The sequence below is a fragment of the Oryza sativa genome, chromosome 9 (genome assembly GCF_034140825.1).
Source record: "Oryza sativa Japonica Group chromosome 9, ASM3414082v1".
In the NCBI taxonomy this organism is placed as follows: domain Eukaryota; kingdom Viridiplantae; phylum Streptophyta; class Magnoliopsida; order Poales; family Poaceae; genus Oryza; species Oryza sativa.
Window position 1 is genome coordinate 18,740,171 of NC_089043.1, and position 14,216 is coordinate 18,754,386.

Consider the following 14,216-nt stretch of genomic DNA (forward strand, 5'->3'; position numbering starts at 1 on the left):
AATAACCTAAAAAAAACTATATATAAATCAATTTGAAATAGAGGGAATAAACAATGAACAAAATGAATGTTACCTAATGAGTTTACAATCGAAGGTGGAGACCGCGGAGTGATGACTGGTGAGGCGGCGATGTCCAGGGAAGATGACGCTGGTGGCGAAAGTGGCGTGGGATGGTCGGGAGATGGAGCTGCACGTTGTCTCGTGGGGAGGAAGAGGCAGCTCGTCGTCTTGCCAGAAGCCCCTCGCGGATTTTCTTTTTCTTGTTTTTTTGGTTTACTAAAGGATGTGGAAGGACCTCGTTGTAAAAGAAGCTTTAGGAAGGATCTAGAAGATATTTCGCCATTTTGAGCGATCCGACGGCTTCCATCATTTGAACGAAGAATCGGACGGCTGATGTTTTCTTAACGATGTGGCGCAGTCATATCTAAAAAAAATCTAACTGTATAGGGGTAAATATGGAAAAGGCAGCACCGGTGCCCGAAATAAAAATCGGAGAAAAACTCACGCCCCCATTCCCTCCCCTCTCCCCTCTCCGCCCTAGAGCTCGACGGCGGCGGCAACAAGGGCTGGGGGATGAAGATATCCGTGAAGACACTCAAGGGATCCACCTTCCAGATCGAGGTGGACTCCGCGCAGAAGGTATGCTCTGGTCTCCGCGCTCTCGATCTGTCGGTCGCGAGCGCCGATTTCGTTTCTTTCTTTTTCTTTTTCTTTTGTGGGGGGCGATCTAGGAGGTGGTGACCGGATTGGGGTTAGGTTTGTTTCTACGGCTACGCAAGGCTATAGCTGTGGATCCAATCTGATTGTGTGATTCGTGTTACTATATGTGATTGATTTCTTTGATGGTTGGATAACTGGATTGGTTATTATAGGTAGTAGTAGTAGTAGTAGAACAGATTAAGTTAACCAGATTGAGTCATAGTTGTTTCATTCTACGTGCTATTTATAACTGATCTAATTTCTTAAAGCAGGTTGCTGATGTGAAAAGGATAATCGAGACTACTCAAGGACAGCACATTTACCCAGCTGAGCAACAGATGCTCATTCATCAGGGGAAGGTGCTCAAGGATGACACCACATTGGATGAAAACAAAGTTCTTGAAAACAGCTTCCTTGTTATAATGCTTAGACAGGTGGGTACAGCACCTGTTTGATGTTATATGGCTATTACCTGGCGCAAAATCATGAATATCATACTTATCGTACAATAATCCATGGAATGTCAAGGTATTCAACTGCATGATCACTATGCATTTTAAGCATTTGTTCAGGGTATCTGCAGCTCTCAGAATGTAGTGAGCTATGTTATGTATTGGAATTGCTTTAAAAGATGTAGGGCTTCATCTTGACTCTATGCTAATCACTACTAGTCTGCAACAAAAGAACAACTTGTCAGTACTTCTGTTACTCCTTTCTGGCTGCTGCAAAGACAATCCATAAACCTAAATTTTGAATTGCTGCAGCTATTTTGTCAATCGTTTATATCATACTTATTGTAAGAAAGTTCTTTGTTGTTTTCACGTTTTTCGACTTTTGAACTTTCACAGGGTAAGGGCTCATCAAGTTCAGCTCCTGCTACATCTAAGGCACCCTCAAATCAGGTGAGATGGAATTTGAATTATTGCATTGATAGTGGTTATTCAGGACAATTGCCCTTCATGTTCATTAAATATCTCTGCTGTACGACGCTATGGTCAGTACTCGACTATTGGTTTATCAGTTATTACTTTATCAAACAGGCAAAACATAGCCATAAGTGATAACTAGCAAAATATCTAGGATTTCAGCCTGAACATCTGGCTCTCCTAATATAGCTGCAAATGATGAGCACTTCTATCAATCTATAGTTAACACAGATTTGTTCTTAGTCAACTATGGCTGAGCTTGAAGGGTAGCTTTTACAAGTTCAGAGCTACTAGATTTAACTCCATGTATCTTTGTCATCTGTTATTGTCTTGTAGAATCATTACTTCCTCTTGAGTTAATCTGAATGAGGAAGAGCTCTATATGCTGTATCATTTTACCACCATGTGAAATGCTATCCTTTTGTTTTCTTGAGTGTTTATTTTATAGTGTTTCCTCATGGTATGTTTCTCTACTGAGATTATAGATATCTAACCATTTATTATTTGCCAGGCTCCCCCTACTCAAACAGTGCCTGCAGCTCCTGCATCTCAAGCACCAGTTGCACCAGCAACTACGTGAGTTAACTCAGATTTTTATTTTTGCTTCCTTTTTAACTCTTTAACATAGCAGATGCAATTATTATTTGAAGATGTATTGCTTTATCAGTTTAGTTGTGGAGTGTAGCTATTGCTTTGTTAGTTTAATTCACATGGTAGTGCACAAATACAGCTTAGTTTGGAAGGCTTATTATGTTCATCTTATCTTCTGTTAACTTGTGCTAGAAATGAGTCAGAACTTGTTTAGTGTTTTACTCAGTGTCCTATAATTGATTTTTGCTACTTTGCAGCTAAATACCTGCCAGCTAACTCATCTGTCTTATGTTTAATTGAAGTGTACCTGTCACTGTCAGTGCTCCTACCCCAACTGCCACAGCTTCCCCAGCTCCTGCTGTTGCTGTATCGTGAGTTCCTGATGTTCCATCCATTCTATAAATTTGATTATTCTCATGTGAATGTAGTTTCTGCTTGAGGATGTGCTGTAATTTACTGAACCCATTTTGACTTGATCTTTTCTTCTTGCCATTTGAGCAGCTCTGAAGCTGATAACTACGGTCAGGCCACCTCAAACCTTGTTGCTGGCAGCAATCTAGAGGCAACAATTCAATCAATTCTTGAAATGGGTGGTGGAATATGGGATAGAGACATTGTGCTGCATGCTCTAAGCGCTGCATTCAACAACCCGGAGAGGGCTGTTGAATATCTGTACTCTGTAAGAACATTCTTTTCCTCCCTATTTAGTTGCTAGGTCTTGCTTGACAATGATTTTCTCTGTTCCCGAATTTGCCTGTATAACTGTAGCTATTGAACATACCATGTCTTGCTTATAGTAGATTGTATGAGGCTATATAATTGCTAAATGATATACTTGTTTGTTTTATGGGATTGTTTGTAGTTCGTTTATCCTTTTTAATTTGTGCTGTCTTTTGAATCGTATGTAGTATTCTACAGAAAATGCATGTTGACTCAAACTTTAGATTGCAGATATTTTTGGCTGCAACACTAATATCCTTGTCTGCTTTAATGTAGGGTGTTCCTGAGCAGATGGACATTCCAGTTCCACCTCCGAGTATACAGCCAGCCAATCCTACCCAGGCTTCACAGGCAACTCAACCAGCAGCTCCATCAATTCTTTCGTCTGGACCAAACGCTAGTCCCTTGGACCTCTTTCCTCAAGTACTCTCTTCCGCACGAGTGTTTTGTTCTCTTTCGCACGTTAGTTGAATTTTGCTCTGATTTTTTATTTTTTAAGCTTTTCAGGCCCTTCCAAATGCTTCCACCGATGCTGCTGGTCTAGGAAATCTTGATGCTTTGCGCAATAATGCACAATTCCGAACCTTGCTTTCTTTAGTGCAAGCCAATCCTCAAATTTTACAGGTTTTTCTCATACTGCTTTCCTTAAAAATAAAAAAAAAATAAAAAACCTCACTGACTGGCCAATTCATTTGCAGCCATTGCTTCAAGAATTGGGGAAACAAAATCCCCAGATTTTGCAGCTGATTCAGGAAAACCAAGCTGAGTTCCTCCACTTAATCAATGAACCAGCTGAGGGTGATGATGAAGAGTATGTCTTAATCTTTGCTTTTATCATAACTCTTTTCTTCTGATGCGTTTGCTGTATTAACAATCTTTCCCTTTCTGAACCAGGAATTTGCTAGACCAGTTTCCAGAGGCAATGCCACAGACCATAGCAGTTACTCCAGAGGAGAATGAAGCCATACTTCGTGTGAGTCGAAAAATCCCGAATTCCCCTATGCTCTGCTTAGTTGTCATCTTGCTTTTAGAATATTTGCTTTACACATAACTAGCATAACATCCTTTCTTTCACATCCTAAGCTTGAAGCAATGGGCTTTGACCGCGCGCTTGTTCTGGACGTGTTCTTCGCTTGCAACAAGGACGAGCAGCTGGCGGCAAACTATCTCCTAGATCACATGAACGAGTTCGACGACGAGGGGCCACCATAAGACACGCGGATGGAATACTTGTCAAGCTCAAACCTGGTATCATTGGAGCAAAGGGTTTGTGACCCGTAGTCCGTAGAGCAAAAGGCTTAGTAAAACCTTTTTATTTTATTTTATTTTTTTGTGGATTCGTCTCCTTCTGTTCCTTCTTTTCTTTCATTAGTCTGTAATTCTTTTCAGTTTGGCTTTTACTTTCTTGCGTACATACTCTAGATTACCTTTTTTACAGACTTGATAACGGAGGTATAAAAAGGTTCAGAGCCCGTCTGCATTCAACCTTCTCTTTGCATGCTAACGTGATGTCGACAGCGTCATCTGCTAGCCAAATGAGGTTTTTTTTTTTCCAATGAGTATATATTATAAGTTGGTTGGCCAGAAATTTTTGAGATATGTACTTTCTTGTGTTTCTTAAAATTTGTCTGGTGGTACTTACCCATAAACATGCTAAGCTCCTGCTAACCTCCGTAATTACTCAGTTAAACAAAGCTATGTGGATTTGATTTGCTTCCCCAAGTAGAATATTGGCACCAGTTTCTAGTGTTAGTATAGATCTACAAACAAGACTATAATAGATTAGCAACAACTCAAATTAGTCGGCACAAATTTGCATCAAGTAGATTAAAGCCGCATCAACTACCACAGCTAACCGCAACACGGCTAACCGCGAGCAGAAGCCAACGCTGCAACAGCGAGAGAACTAACTCCAATTCTTTTCGGCTTATTCACCGAAATATTAAAACAAAACAAATTATTTGCTCTATGCTTCAGAAAAATATATTTTTCACACAAAAAAAACTTTATACTGGTGTGTTGTTTGGATCACTGATTTTATTTTAAGCTATTTGTTTAGTTTATTTCTTAAAATACTTAATCTATCACTATAATCAATTAGATAATCTACAACAATAATTCATTCGCTTGTGGTAGAATCAGTCCACCTAGTTTAAATTCTAGACTTGACATGGGTGTTTATTTTTACGGCTAATTATTTTTTTTAAAGGTAAGTCGGTCTAGTCTTTCAAGTGTGCTCATAAGGATAGGGTATTTGTAGGGGTGCTCATTCTTAGGATAGGGTGTAATTGTGTGCATTTGTATGGATGCTCATTCTTTCGGATACGTCCGTCCAGTTTTTTTAGAGGTGCTCATAAGAATACAATGTACTTATGTGCATTTGTAAGGTGAGTATGTACGTTATGGATGCCTACATTTATACTGTTTTTCTAAATAATAATAATAATAATAATAATTCGCTCAATAATCTAAAGCAAATTGGGCTGGTTCAGCTCGCTCAATAATCTAAAGCAAATTATTAGCAGTGTTCACAGAAGACTATATTCACGCAAGCCGGGCTGCTCAGGATGTTGCAGCAAAAGCCAGAACCCAGAAGCTCTATTACTAGCACAGTGTTCACAGAAGACTATATTGAAATTGCATTTTACATATCATAATTCAGAGGTTTGTGCCCAAGATATAAGAGTCTACTTCTGAGATCCTGCTGGGACTATAAGAATTTATGCTACTGTGGTTCGAACATGAGTTGCAAAATTTGCAATCCTATGCTCATAAGCAGCTACTGTTCTATATTAGGCACTATGCAAAAACAATGTCAATTTCCAAAATGATGCGAGCCTAACACCAATAGTTTGTTAGCATCCAGTATGTTGTTCATCCATCGAAAGCATTGCCTGTTGCAGGATCAATGCCAATTCGAAAATAAAATCAGTCATCATCTGAAATATCAATTATGCCAGAAGTAATGGTTGGATCATCAGTTAAACCGGGTGGATCTGCTGACTGAAGTGGAACCATATCATGAGCAGCGTCGAAAGGAACGATCGCCAAGTATGGAGCTGGTGACTGGGACTGGCATCCGGGGGATTGATTTACCACCTGCTCAGAAGGGGTGCTAACAACAATCTCCAAGCATGGAGCTGCAGCTTTTGCTTGAGACGAGTCATCTTCAGAAGGTTGGGACTTGATGGAAGCATTTCCCCTGGCATTTTGCTTCCTTGACCGTGTATAAGTTATCCTATTCCTCGCTATCCTTCTCCGCTCTGTTCTTTTGTTTACAAGGGGCTCAGTTGATCCACTTGATCCTTCTGACTCGTAGTAGTTCAGCCAAGCACTAATCACGGCAAATTGCTCATTAGCTGACTTCCTAGTTCCGCACTGTCTCTTTTGCTTCTGCAACACTGATTGCTTCAGTTTTGTTTGAGGGGAAGCAGGCAGATCAATGGTTTTCTGAGTGCCTCTAGGCTTGTCCTGCATCCCTGCCTTAGTTGAGGAGCTAATTTCATTCTGTCGCTTGAGTTTACTTTCAGAGGCAGAAGGCAGAGCGATGCTTTTCTGAATGTCTGCAGGCTCATGCTGATTGCCTGCACATTTTGAGGAGCTGCCTCTCAACACTTTAGCATCGCTGCGACTGGCTAGACAAGAAATCTCGGTTTTGACCGATGCAACAAGATCTTGCCTCGGTTTTCTCGGAGGGCTAGCAGGCTGAACACAGGATTTCTGAACTCCTTCAAGTTCATGCTGCTTGCTTACCTTTTTTGATGAGTTACTTCCTGCTGATTTTCCATTGCTGAAATTCACTAGGGATAAAGGCTCGTTCTTCCCTGATACAACCAGGTCTTCCTTCAGTTTCAGCTTCTTTTGAGAGAGAGCAGGCAGAACACTGGACTTCTGAACATTCTCAGGTGAATGTCGTTTGCGTTGCTTCCTTGAAGCACTACCTCTTGATGATTTTGTGTTATTGCTACCAACTATAGATGACACCCTGTGCTTCCCAGATGAAACCAAGTCTAGGCCCAGCTTCAGGTTTTTCAGAGGGGTAGAAAGCATAGCATTTGTGTCTTGAGTGTCTTCAGGCCTATGCCTCTTCACTCCCTTCTTTGAAGAGTTACTTCCTGTTAATTTTAAATTGCTGCCAGCCACAAGTGCGAGAAGCTCGCCTTCTGCTTTTTGTTTCATGACAGTAGCTTTCTCCTGCAATCCATCTGAATCTGGTGACTCTGGTTTCCGTATGGTTCTTTGTGACTTGGCCATTTTCATGTCAGTTGGGCATCTTTTTGTACCTGGAGAAACTATAAGGTTGGTAACATGTACTTTAATGATAAGAACAAAAGAGATAGGTATAACAAAACTGATATTTTGATATCATTTTAAAGTCTACATTCTAATTGGGGAATGCCACATTACATAAATGGTGGGATTACCACAATTCGCAGAATGACAAGCCTAAAATAATCAATTCAACTGTGGCAAGGCATTATTATGATCTACTATGTTGTGCAGGGAAAGGGCCAAACCCGAGTTCCTCATGTAGAAATAATTATTGTTGCACAACTTCGCTACTAGTTATTTCCATCACCGTGGGTTTATTGAAGCCTTCTATTGCTACTTGCTACATAATCGGCGATTGTTTGAGTGATCAAATGATGCAGGCAGACTTGAAATGAAGATCAAGCTTCTTGATGCCAAGATTTTTAACCAACAAAGTTTCAGTTCAAGAGTCAAGACAAGTGGAGTGGATTGGGAAAATAAAGTGTAATAGAAAACTGCGAACCTACATGTCATTTTGCTTATTTCTATTATGGTAGTACTTTGGACACTGGTATCCTCTGTATCACTGTATAAATGCTGTGGCTTTCAATATAAACAGGACTATCTGATTTTTGTTCCAAAACACATAATTTTGTAGTTGAATTGAGCGTAACTGGTTTGGGTGGATAAACTATTACCCCCTCCGTTTCATATTATAAGTCGTTTGACTTTTTTCTTGATCAAAGTTTTTTAGGTTTGACCAAAATTATAGAAAAAATTAGCAATATATAAAACACCAAATTAGTTTTATTAAATTTAGCATTGAATATATTTTGATACAATGTTTGTTTTGTATTAGAAATGCTACTATATTTTTTTTATAAACTTGGTCAAACTCAAAACGACTTATAATATGAAATGAATGGGTCCTTTCAAAAAAAATATGAAACGAATGGGGTAGAAAAGAGAGAAATATATGAAGCACAGGAGCTGATCTTGGCTTCCATACTCTTCAACGGTTAGTTCACTGCTGATAAACAGAAGGAGATACCATGTAAATTTGAAAATTACCTTGAACATTGTTTTGAACTTCTGCCGATGTTGATGTGCCCATCTTTGTGTATGTGCCACCACAGTTCATCTTGTGGCTGCAGAAAATAGCATATTGAGTCAATAACAGATCTTTGCAATCAACTGCTGCAAACATTTGCTGAAAATAAAAGTTATTTAGAATGCTCAAGCATAGATGATTTGTTATATTTAGAATGCTCAAACATAGATGATTTTGATATATTCACAATAACACGCATCAGGTATGTGCATTTAGTGATCAGTTTTGAGTTGAAATTTCCAAAATCAAATATGCATCCAGTTTCCCCAGTTTTATTGATCTGCTTTTCACTTGTGATTTCTTAAGAGAGAACAAAACGAAGAATGAACAGTGCACATATATTTTTCAAACGAGACTCAAATAGATTGAGCTCATACTTTTGTCTGTGCATTGTTTTGGTACTATTCTATATTCTAAAACTATTGAGTCTTACTTATGCCAGTGGCAAAGCATGTTGCCACAGGTTGAGCAGTTGTCAACATTCTCAATGCAGCAGGCATCAGATGGAGCACCGATGTTTGTGGCTCTCACAAGTGTATTCCCACAATATTCACACTGAAAGGTTGTAATTGAACACAACAGATTATGATAATTGAAAGGTTAAAAAGAAAGTTAGCACCAAAAAGGGAGAAAAAAATGAAAGGAGGTGACAGAAGTTCAGAATTACCTTCCACAAAAAACCACTTAGGCTGCGGGTGGACTTGTCCGGAGAAAAATCATGTCTGGTGGTGATATTGTACCCATCAGGTGGTCTCTGAGGAAAAAAAGGAATTCAGAAATCATCAATGAAGCGCAGCAAACTATAGCTTATCTTACAGAAAAGACTGACCTGGTGATCGTCAATAGAACAGGTGTTAATAGCAGTCATCCAAGCACGAAAAATAGGACCATGACCCCTGCATGAATTCACTGAAATTAAGCAGAGAGTAACAAGATTTATTAGCTAACACAAGCAAACATTTACCGGCAGTCCTTCCTATGATGCTTTACAAATAAGATTGCATGGATCATCTGATGCAGCAATGCATTCTTCATATCAATACTTGAGCGATATTTCAGCACAGTTTCAGACAATGTTATGGTATTATCCGGTTTTCCGAAGGTACACGATCCAAAAGAACTGCATAGACAAACAAACTAGTTATTTCCCCAAGATGTACCTATAAATCTTTACAGAGGGCAGCTATTTATTGAACAAAATAGTTATATACTAACAAGCATCTTTAATCCCAAAATCAACATTTTTTTTCCTCTCTTGCTAAAGTTTATCTGATGTGATAGTGAAGCATGTTCTGTATTCTCAAGAAGATAGGAGGATTTGCTTAACTGAAGCCATCAATCATGGGGAAATGCTATCTGACACAAACTTTTAGATACATGCTGTTTCATCCACGTCACTGGCTGATGATCTCCCCAACCTATTCTGTACTGTACATGCATAACCCATTACCCAACCCGGCCAACCATCAGATTAAGCAGAATGCTAGAAGCATCACCAAACTTCTTATTGTCTACCCAATGAATGCAGCCTACTTCACCGAGTATAATGAACTGCTAATGATTTAATTTTTAAAGGTTTTTAGTCTTTACTATCCGTCTAAGTGATCCAAAAGTAGGTACTACTAGAAATCATGCACAAATCTCATTAAGCAAACCCGCACACTAACAAGAGACAGTTATGAATGAACTTGGTCACAGATTATGTACTTCTCTTTCATCCCAAAACATTTTTTTTCTACCGGCGATTACTGGTTTCCGTTGAGTACTAACCCCCCAAAGTGCCAATCTAAAAAAAAAGAATCTATATCGATGCAAACTACAATATGCATGATCTACTTGTAGACAAGAAGCTCTTCTCAGCAAGAAGTGCACAAAAGCGGCGCCATTTATGTCACTTCAAGTGCCAAATGCTAAAAAGACGAAATTGAGGTCTTCCGGTAGCTCGAGAAGGTACTGGGCTAGACGACCTTGGTTCGAAGCCCCACCCCTTCTAATAATTAGCATTTGATATTAGCTCGACAAGGTAGTGGGACCTGGGTTCGAAGCCACCCCTTCTAATAATTAGTATTTGATATTAGCTACTTCCCTAATATTCGCGTTTTTTTCTAAAAAGACGAAACCTTTCGTGAAAGATCACCAACACCCTGAAGCTTGTCGATTGAAGGATGGAGAACTAACAAACCAAGAAAACCAAACCCTCCCTCCCTCTGAAATCGCCCGGAAAAAGAAGAGATGATCAATCCGTCTCTTGCTAGGGATTCGAACAAAAAAAATCAAAGCAGCAGCAGCAGCAGCAGCAGCAAGTGCAGAGAATCACAGAGAAAGCAAAACACCCCAAGTGTGCTACAAAGATTTCTCCCACAGCATCACACCGAGATGCTACTAACTCCTCCCATGAACTGCAAATTTTCTGGATATATTAAAAAAGAAGAAAAAAAGACCAGAAAAGAATGCAGCTCCTCCAAGAAACCCTCAGCAAGAGATTGAGAGGGCCAGTGAGCTGAGCAAGGGACCCTACCCGGCCATCCGCGACGGCGGCGAGCTCCACTGGACGGAGAAGCCGGCGCCGGCGAGCGCGCCGCGGAAGTAGAGCCCGTCGTAGTGGCTGAACAGCTCCCCCACGTCCGGGTTCGGGTCCTCCAGGTCCGGATCCTCCACCCTCTCCATGGCCTCACCTCCTCCTAGTACTACTCCTCCTCCTCCTCACTCACGGCGGCGAACCCCCATGGAAGAAGGGAAGTGAGGACGAATGCGAGGGGAGCCAAGAACGGGGAGGAGGATCAACGAGAAGGTGGTAGTGAGGAAGCGAAGAAAAGTGGAGGAGGAGGAAAAAAAATCGATTTTTCTTAATTTTTTTTGTGGGGGAAGTAGAGGTTTTAATGTTGGAGAAATGAGGCGGCTTTGTTTGTAGAGTTTGTGGTTTGCATGCAAATAGTAGCAATTGTTAGCGCGTGTCAGTGGAAATGTGTGGCTGGTCCGTGGGCCCCCCTTGGCTTTTAAAATTCTAATCTTATTATTAAGTATAGTTTTTTTTTTCTTGTAGAGAGAGAGTGTGTGTGCGTGTGTGAGGGGCGACGGCTGAGATGATGCGTTTGGCTGGAGCGGATGCGACATGAGCCGTCGGATGTGAGGCCAGCAGGACGGCTAAACTGGGGTAGGGGACAAGAGCAAAGCAGAGGTCTTTCATTTCTTCTTTAGGTAATGGAAATTATTTTCATTTTTATTAGATGAGTTATAAGGACATGTAAACGGAGACCACTGCTAACTCGTGATCTCAAGGTGCCATGTAAGATGAGATCACACAAAGATCACATTACCCATAATACAAACCACTTCAAAAGTATATATTTTATGTTTCGGCCTCTGGTTATATATATGTGTCGGTCGTTATGTAGTATATCTTATTATTATTATTACTATTTTAGACCTTATAAAAAGAACATAGATAGCCCTAACCTTCACATGGACCCACTATCAGCCTCTCCCTATCTTTTTTTTCTCTTCCCTACCGCACTCTCCCACGACGCCTCCTATTCCACACGAGACCGAAGCGTCGTGCGTCGCCTCTCCCCCTCCACTTCTCTGTGAATGACGGTGGAGGATTTCATGGCAACAACGGATCCCAACGGGGGTGGTATATCTCCGCAAGCTCGCCGGCCTCTCCCCCTCCTCTTCTCGGCGAGCGCCGGCAGCGGATCTCCAACAACGATGGATCTAGCCGGAAGCTCATCGGCATGTCCCCCTCCCCTTCCCTGTGACGCCAGCGACGGATCTTGTCAGGAGCTCATCAGCTTCTCCCCTTTCCCTTATCCGCGAGCGGTAGTGGCGGATTTGGCCGTGAGCTCGCCGGCCTCTCCCTTCCCCTTCTCCTCGAGCGATAGCGGCGCCCCCACTCTCCTCTCCCCACTTCGAAATGGTCAGCAAGCTCCGCAGAGGCTGATGGTGGTGGTGGGGCCCTCCCGACGACGAGACGAGGTACATCCTCTCTCCCACTTTCTCTTCAGATGGCAATCGATTGGGCTTGGTCACTTGGACCACTTCTTTTCCTCCCCCAAACCACCGTGGCATTTGCAGGTCACTCTAACACAAATGAAGCTCATTCCAAACCTCCACTGGGGCATCTAAACCTAGTTGGAAGCTAGAACCACATGCTTAAGACCACGCATTGGGCATGGCTTAAGGAGAAACTTAGAAATACTACTCCCTCAGTCTCAAAATATAATAATTTAGGATCGGATGGAGCATTTCCTAGTACAACAAATCTGCACATACTGCTTGTCCAGATTTGTTGTATTAGGAAATGCCCCATCCAGTCCTAGATTTATATTTTGGGATAGAGGGAGTACTTGTTTTCGTTGAGCATGTTTGCTAAACAGCTAAACAATATATTTTGTTAATATTTAATTTATTACATTATATACTATTGTCCTATTTTTCGTGCCAACATAAGTTTAGGCCTTATTCGAGTTGTAGGAATTTTAACCCATAGAAATAGGAAAAGTGGAGGAATAGGAATGTATGCATACACCAATCCATATAATTTTTTTCAAGAGGTTTAGAATGAATGAAAAAATTTCTATGTTTTCTCTGTACAACTTGTAGAAAAGGAAAAGTTATTTTGATTTTCCTATACTTCATTCTTACAGTCCGAATGGTATTCATAGAAATTAATCCATATGAATGCAAATCAGCTGCGTTTTTTCCATCCGAATAAGCCCTCAGTTCTTTCCACCATCCCGAACGCAATAAGAGGTTTCTCGGTATCTCATATGCAAGAAACTTTGAACCGGGAAATGAACTAACTCACCTGTGTTCACCGAACGTATGTATCTAATAAAAAAAACTACAGTATGACTTCAAGATAGTACTCCAATGTTTCTAGCAGGGAAGTGATGGGATCCAACGTGTGGTCTCAAGCCTATGGTTCTAGCCTCTAACTAGGCTCGGATGCCACGGCGGAGGTTCGAGAGGAGCTTTATTTGTGTCAGAGTCACCTGCAGATGTCATAGTGGTTTGCTGGGAAAAGCAGTGATTATAGGAGAAAAAAAGTGGTCCAAGCTTCGATCGGCAACCATCCTTTAGGGTCAACGCCAAATACTGTAGCGCTGAGGTTTGCCGGCTCAGCGGTTTGGCCGCGAGCAACTAAGTCCCAAAGCTCAGGGCCAATTGCTCTGGTACTAACATTAGTGGCTTGGCGCTGAGCCCCTGCCACATAGACTAGGGGATCGGCTCGGCTGCCACGTTGGTGGGATGGTCAGCGTCAACCAGTATTGTGGAAAACGGTTGATACGGCCGTTCAATCGGAGACGGTGAGTTGTCCGTCATGTTTTTACAAAACGGTGTTCATTAGTCGTTTGTGAACTCCTAATTACCGTCATTTCCCGATTAATCAGCCGTTTCCGACTAATGGGCCGCATAATCCACTGTGATCACAAGGCCCAGTCCACAGAACAACTATCCGGCCCATTAGCTATCTTCTGTACTTAGTAGTAGGAAAAAGTATACTTCGACTCCCTCAACTATCGGCCGAGTATGATTCATATCCTCCCACCACAAAACCGGGTATATCGACTCCTCTAACTATCAAAACCTGTGCAAACAATGTCCCTTGGTGATTTTGGAGGTGGTTTTGGATGACGTGGCGCCTACGTGGCAGTCTTGACTGAGTCTTTATCCTACATGGCGCTTACGTGGCATTAGAATAAAAAAAAATAAAAAGAAATATGTGGGACCCATATGTCAGTCACACAAATAAAGTATTATGGGACCCACTTCGGGAGGAGCACGGCGAGCTCGAACTCTCACCTCACGAACCCACTTGAGGGCGTCTCGATCTAACCCCTCCGTGAACATCAGCAGCGCATGCGAGTTCCAACTGAAACGGACCAACAAATTTCAGCAGAACAACAATCACCAAC

The 14,216-nt window shown here is 41.4% G+C and overlaps 2 protein-coding genes across 4 annotated transcripts; one reads left to right on the plus strand and one right to left on the minus strand.

Moving 5' to 3' along the window:
- Positions 1-469: 469 nt before the first annotated feature.
- LOC4347014 (probable ubiquitin receptor RAD23) lies at positions 470-4,426 on the plus strand. Of its 2 annotated transcripts, none has more exons than NM_001403797.1 (11): positions 470-639; positions 969-1,133; positions 1,548-1,601; positions 2,137-2,201; positions 2,519-2,587; positions 2,718-2,895; positions 3,213-3,359; positions 3,444-3,560; positions 3,635-3,747; positions 3,831-3,909; positions 4,020-4,426. In NM_001403797.1, the coding sequence occupies exons 1-11, from the start codon at positions 574-576 to the stop codon at positions 4,146-4,148; spliced, it is 1,182 nt and encodes a 393-aa protein (NP_001390726.1). In that variant the 5' UTR covers positions 470-573; the 3' UTR covers positions 4,149-4,426. The 2 variants fall into 2 exon arrangements, with proteins under 2 accessions (NP_001390726.1, NP_001390725.1); NM_001403796.1 differs by having other exon boundaries at positions 972-1,133.
- A 1,111-nt stretch (positions 4,427-5,537) lies between these two features.
- LOC4347015 (uncharacterized) lies at positions 5,538-11,080 on the minus strand. Of its 2 annotated transcripts, none has more exons than XM_015756301.3 (7): positions 10,817-11,080; positions 9,263-9,418; positions 9,128-9,194; positions 8,966-9,052; positions 8,732-8,853; positions 8,259-8,335; positions 5,538-7,219 (listed from the first exon to the last, which is right to left on the minus strand). In XM_015756301.3, exons 1-7 carry the CDS (start codon positions 10,963-10,965, stop codon positions 5,865-5,867), a joined length of 2,013 nt encoding a protein of 670 aa, XP_015611787.1. In that variant the 5' UTR covers positions 10,966-11,080; the 3' UTR covers positions 5,538-5,864. The 2 variants fall into 2 exon arrangements, with proteins under 2 accessions (XP_015611787.1, XP_015611786.1); XM_015756300.3 differs by having other exon boundaries at positions 5,538-7,228.
- Between the last annotated feature and the right edge of the window lie 3,136 nt (positions 11,081-14,216).

Coding starts and splice junctions, on each gene's coding strand:
- LOC4347014 (NM_001403797.1), top strand. CDS start 574: ATGAAGATATCCGTGAAGACACTCAAGGGATCCACCTTCCAGATCGAG. Junction 3,360..3,443: donor CCTTGGACCTCTTTCCTCAA/GTACTCTCTTCC, acceptor TAAGCTTTTCAG/GCCCTTCCAAATGCTTCCAC. Junction 3,561..3,634: donor CCAATCCTCAAATTTTACAG/GTTTTTCTCATA, acceptor ATTCATTTGCAG/CCATTGCTTCAAGAATTGGG.
- LOC4347015 (XM_015756300.3), bottom strand. CDS start 10,965: ATGGAGAGGGTGGAGGATCCGGACCTGGAGGACCCGAACCCGGACGTG. Junction 9,419..10,816: donor CCGCCGTCGCGGATGGCCGG/GTAGGGTCCCTT, acceptor TTGTCTATGCAG/TTCTTTTGGATCGTGTACCT. Junction 9,053..9,127: donor GTTCTATTGACGATCACCAG/GTCAGTCTTTTC, acceptor TTTTTTCCTCAG/AGACCACCTGATGGGTACAA.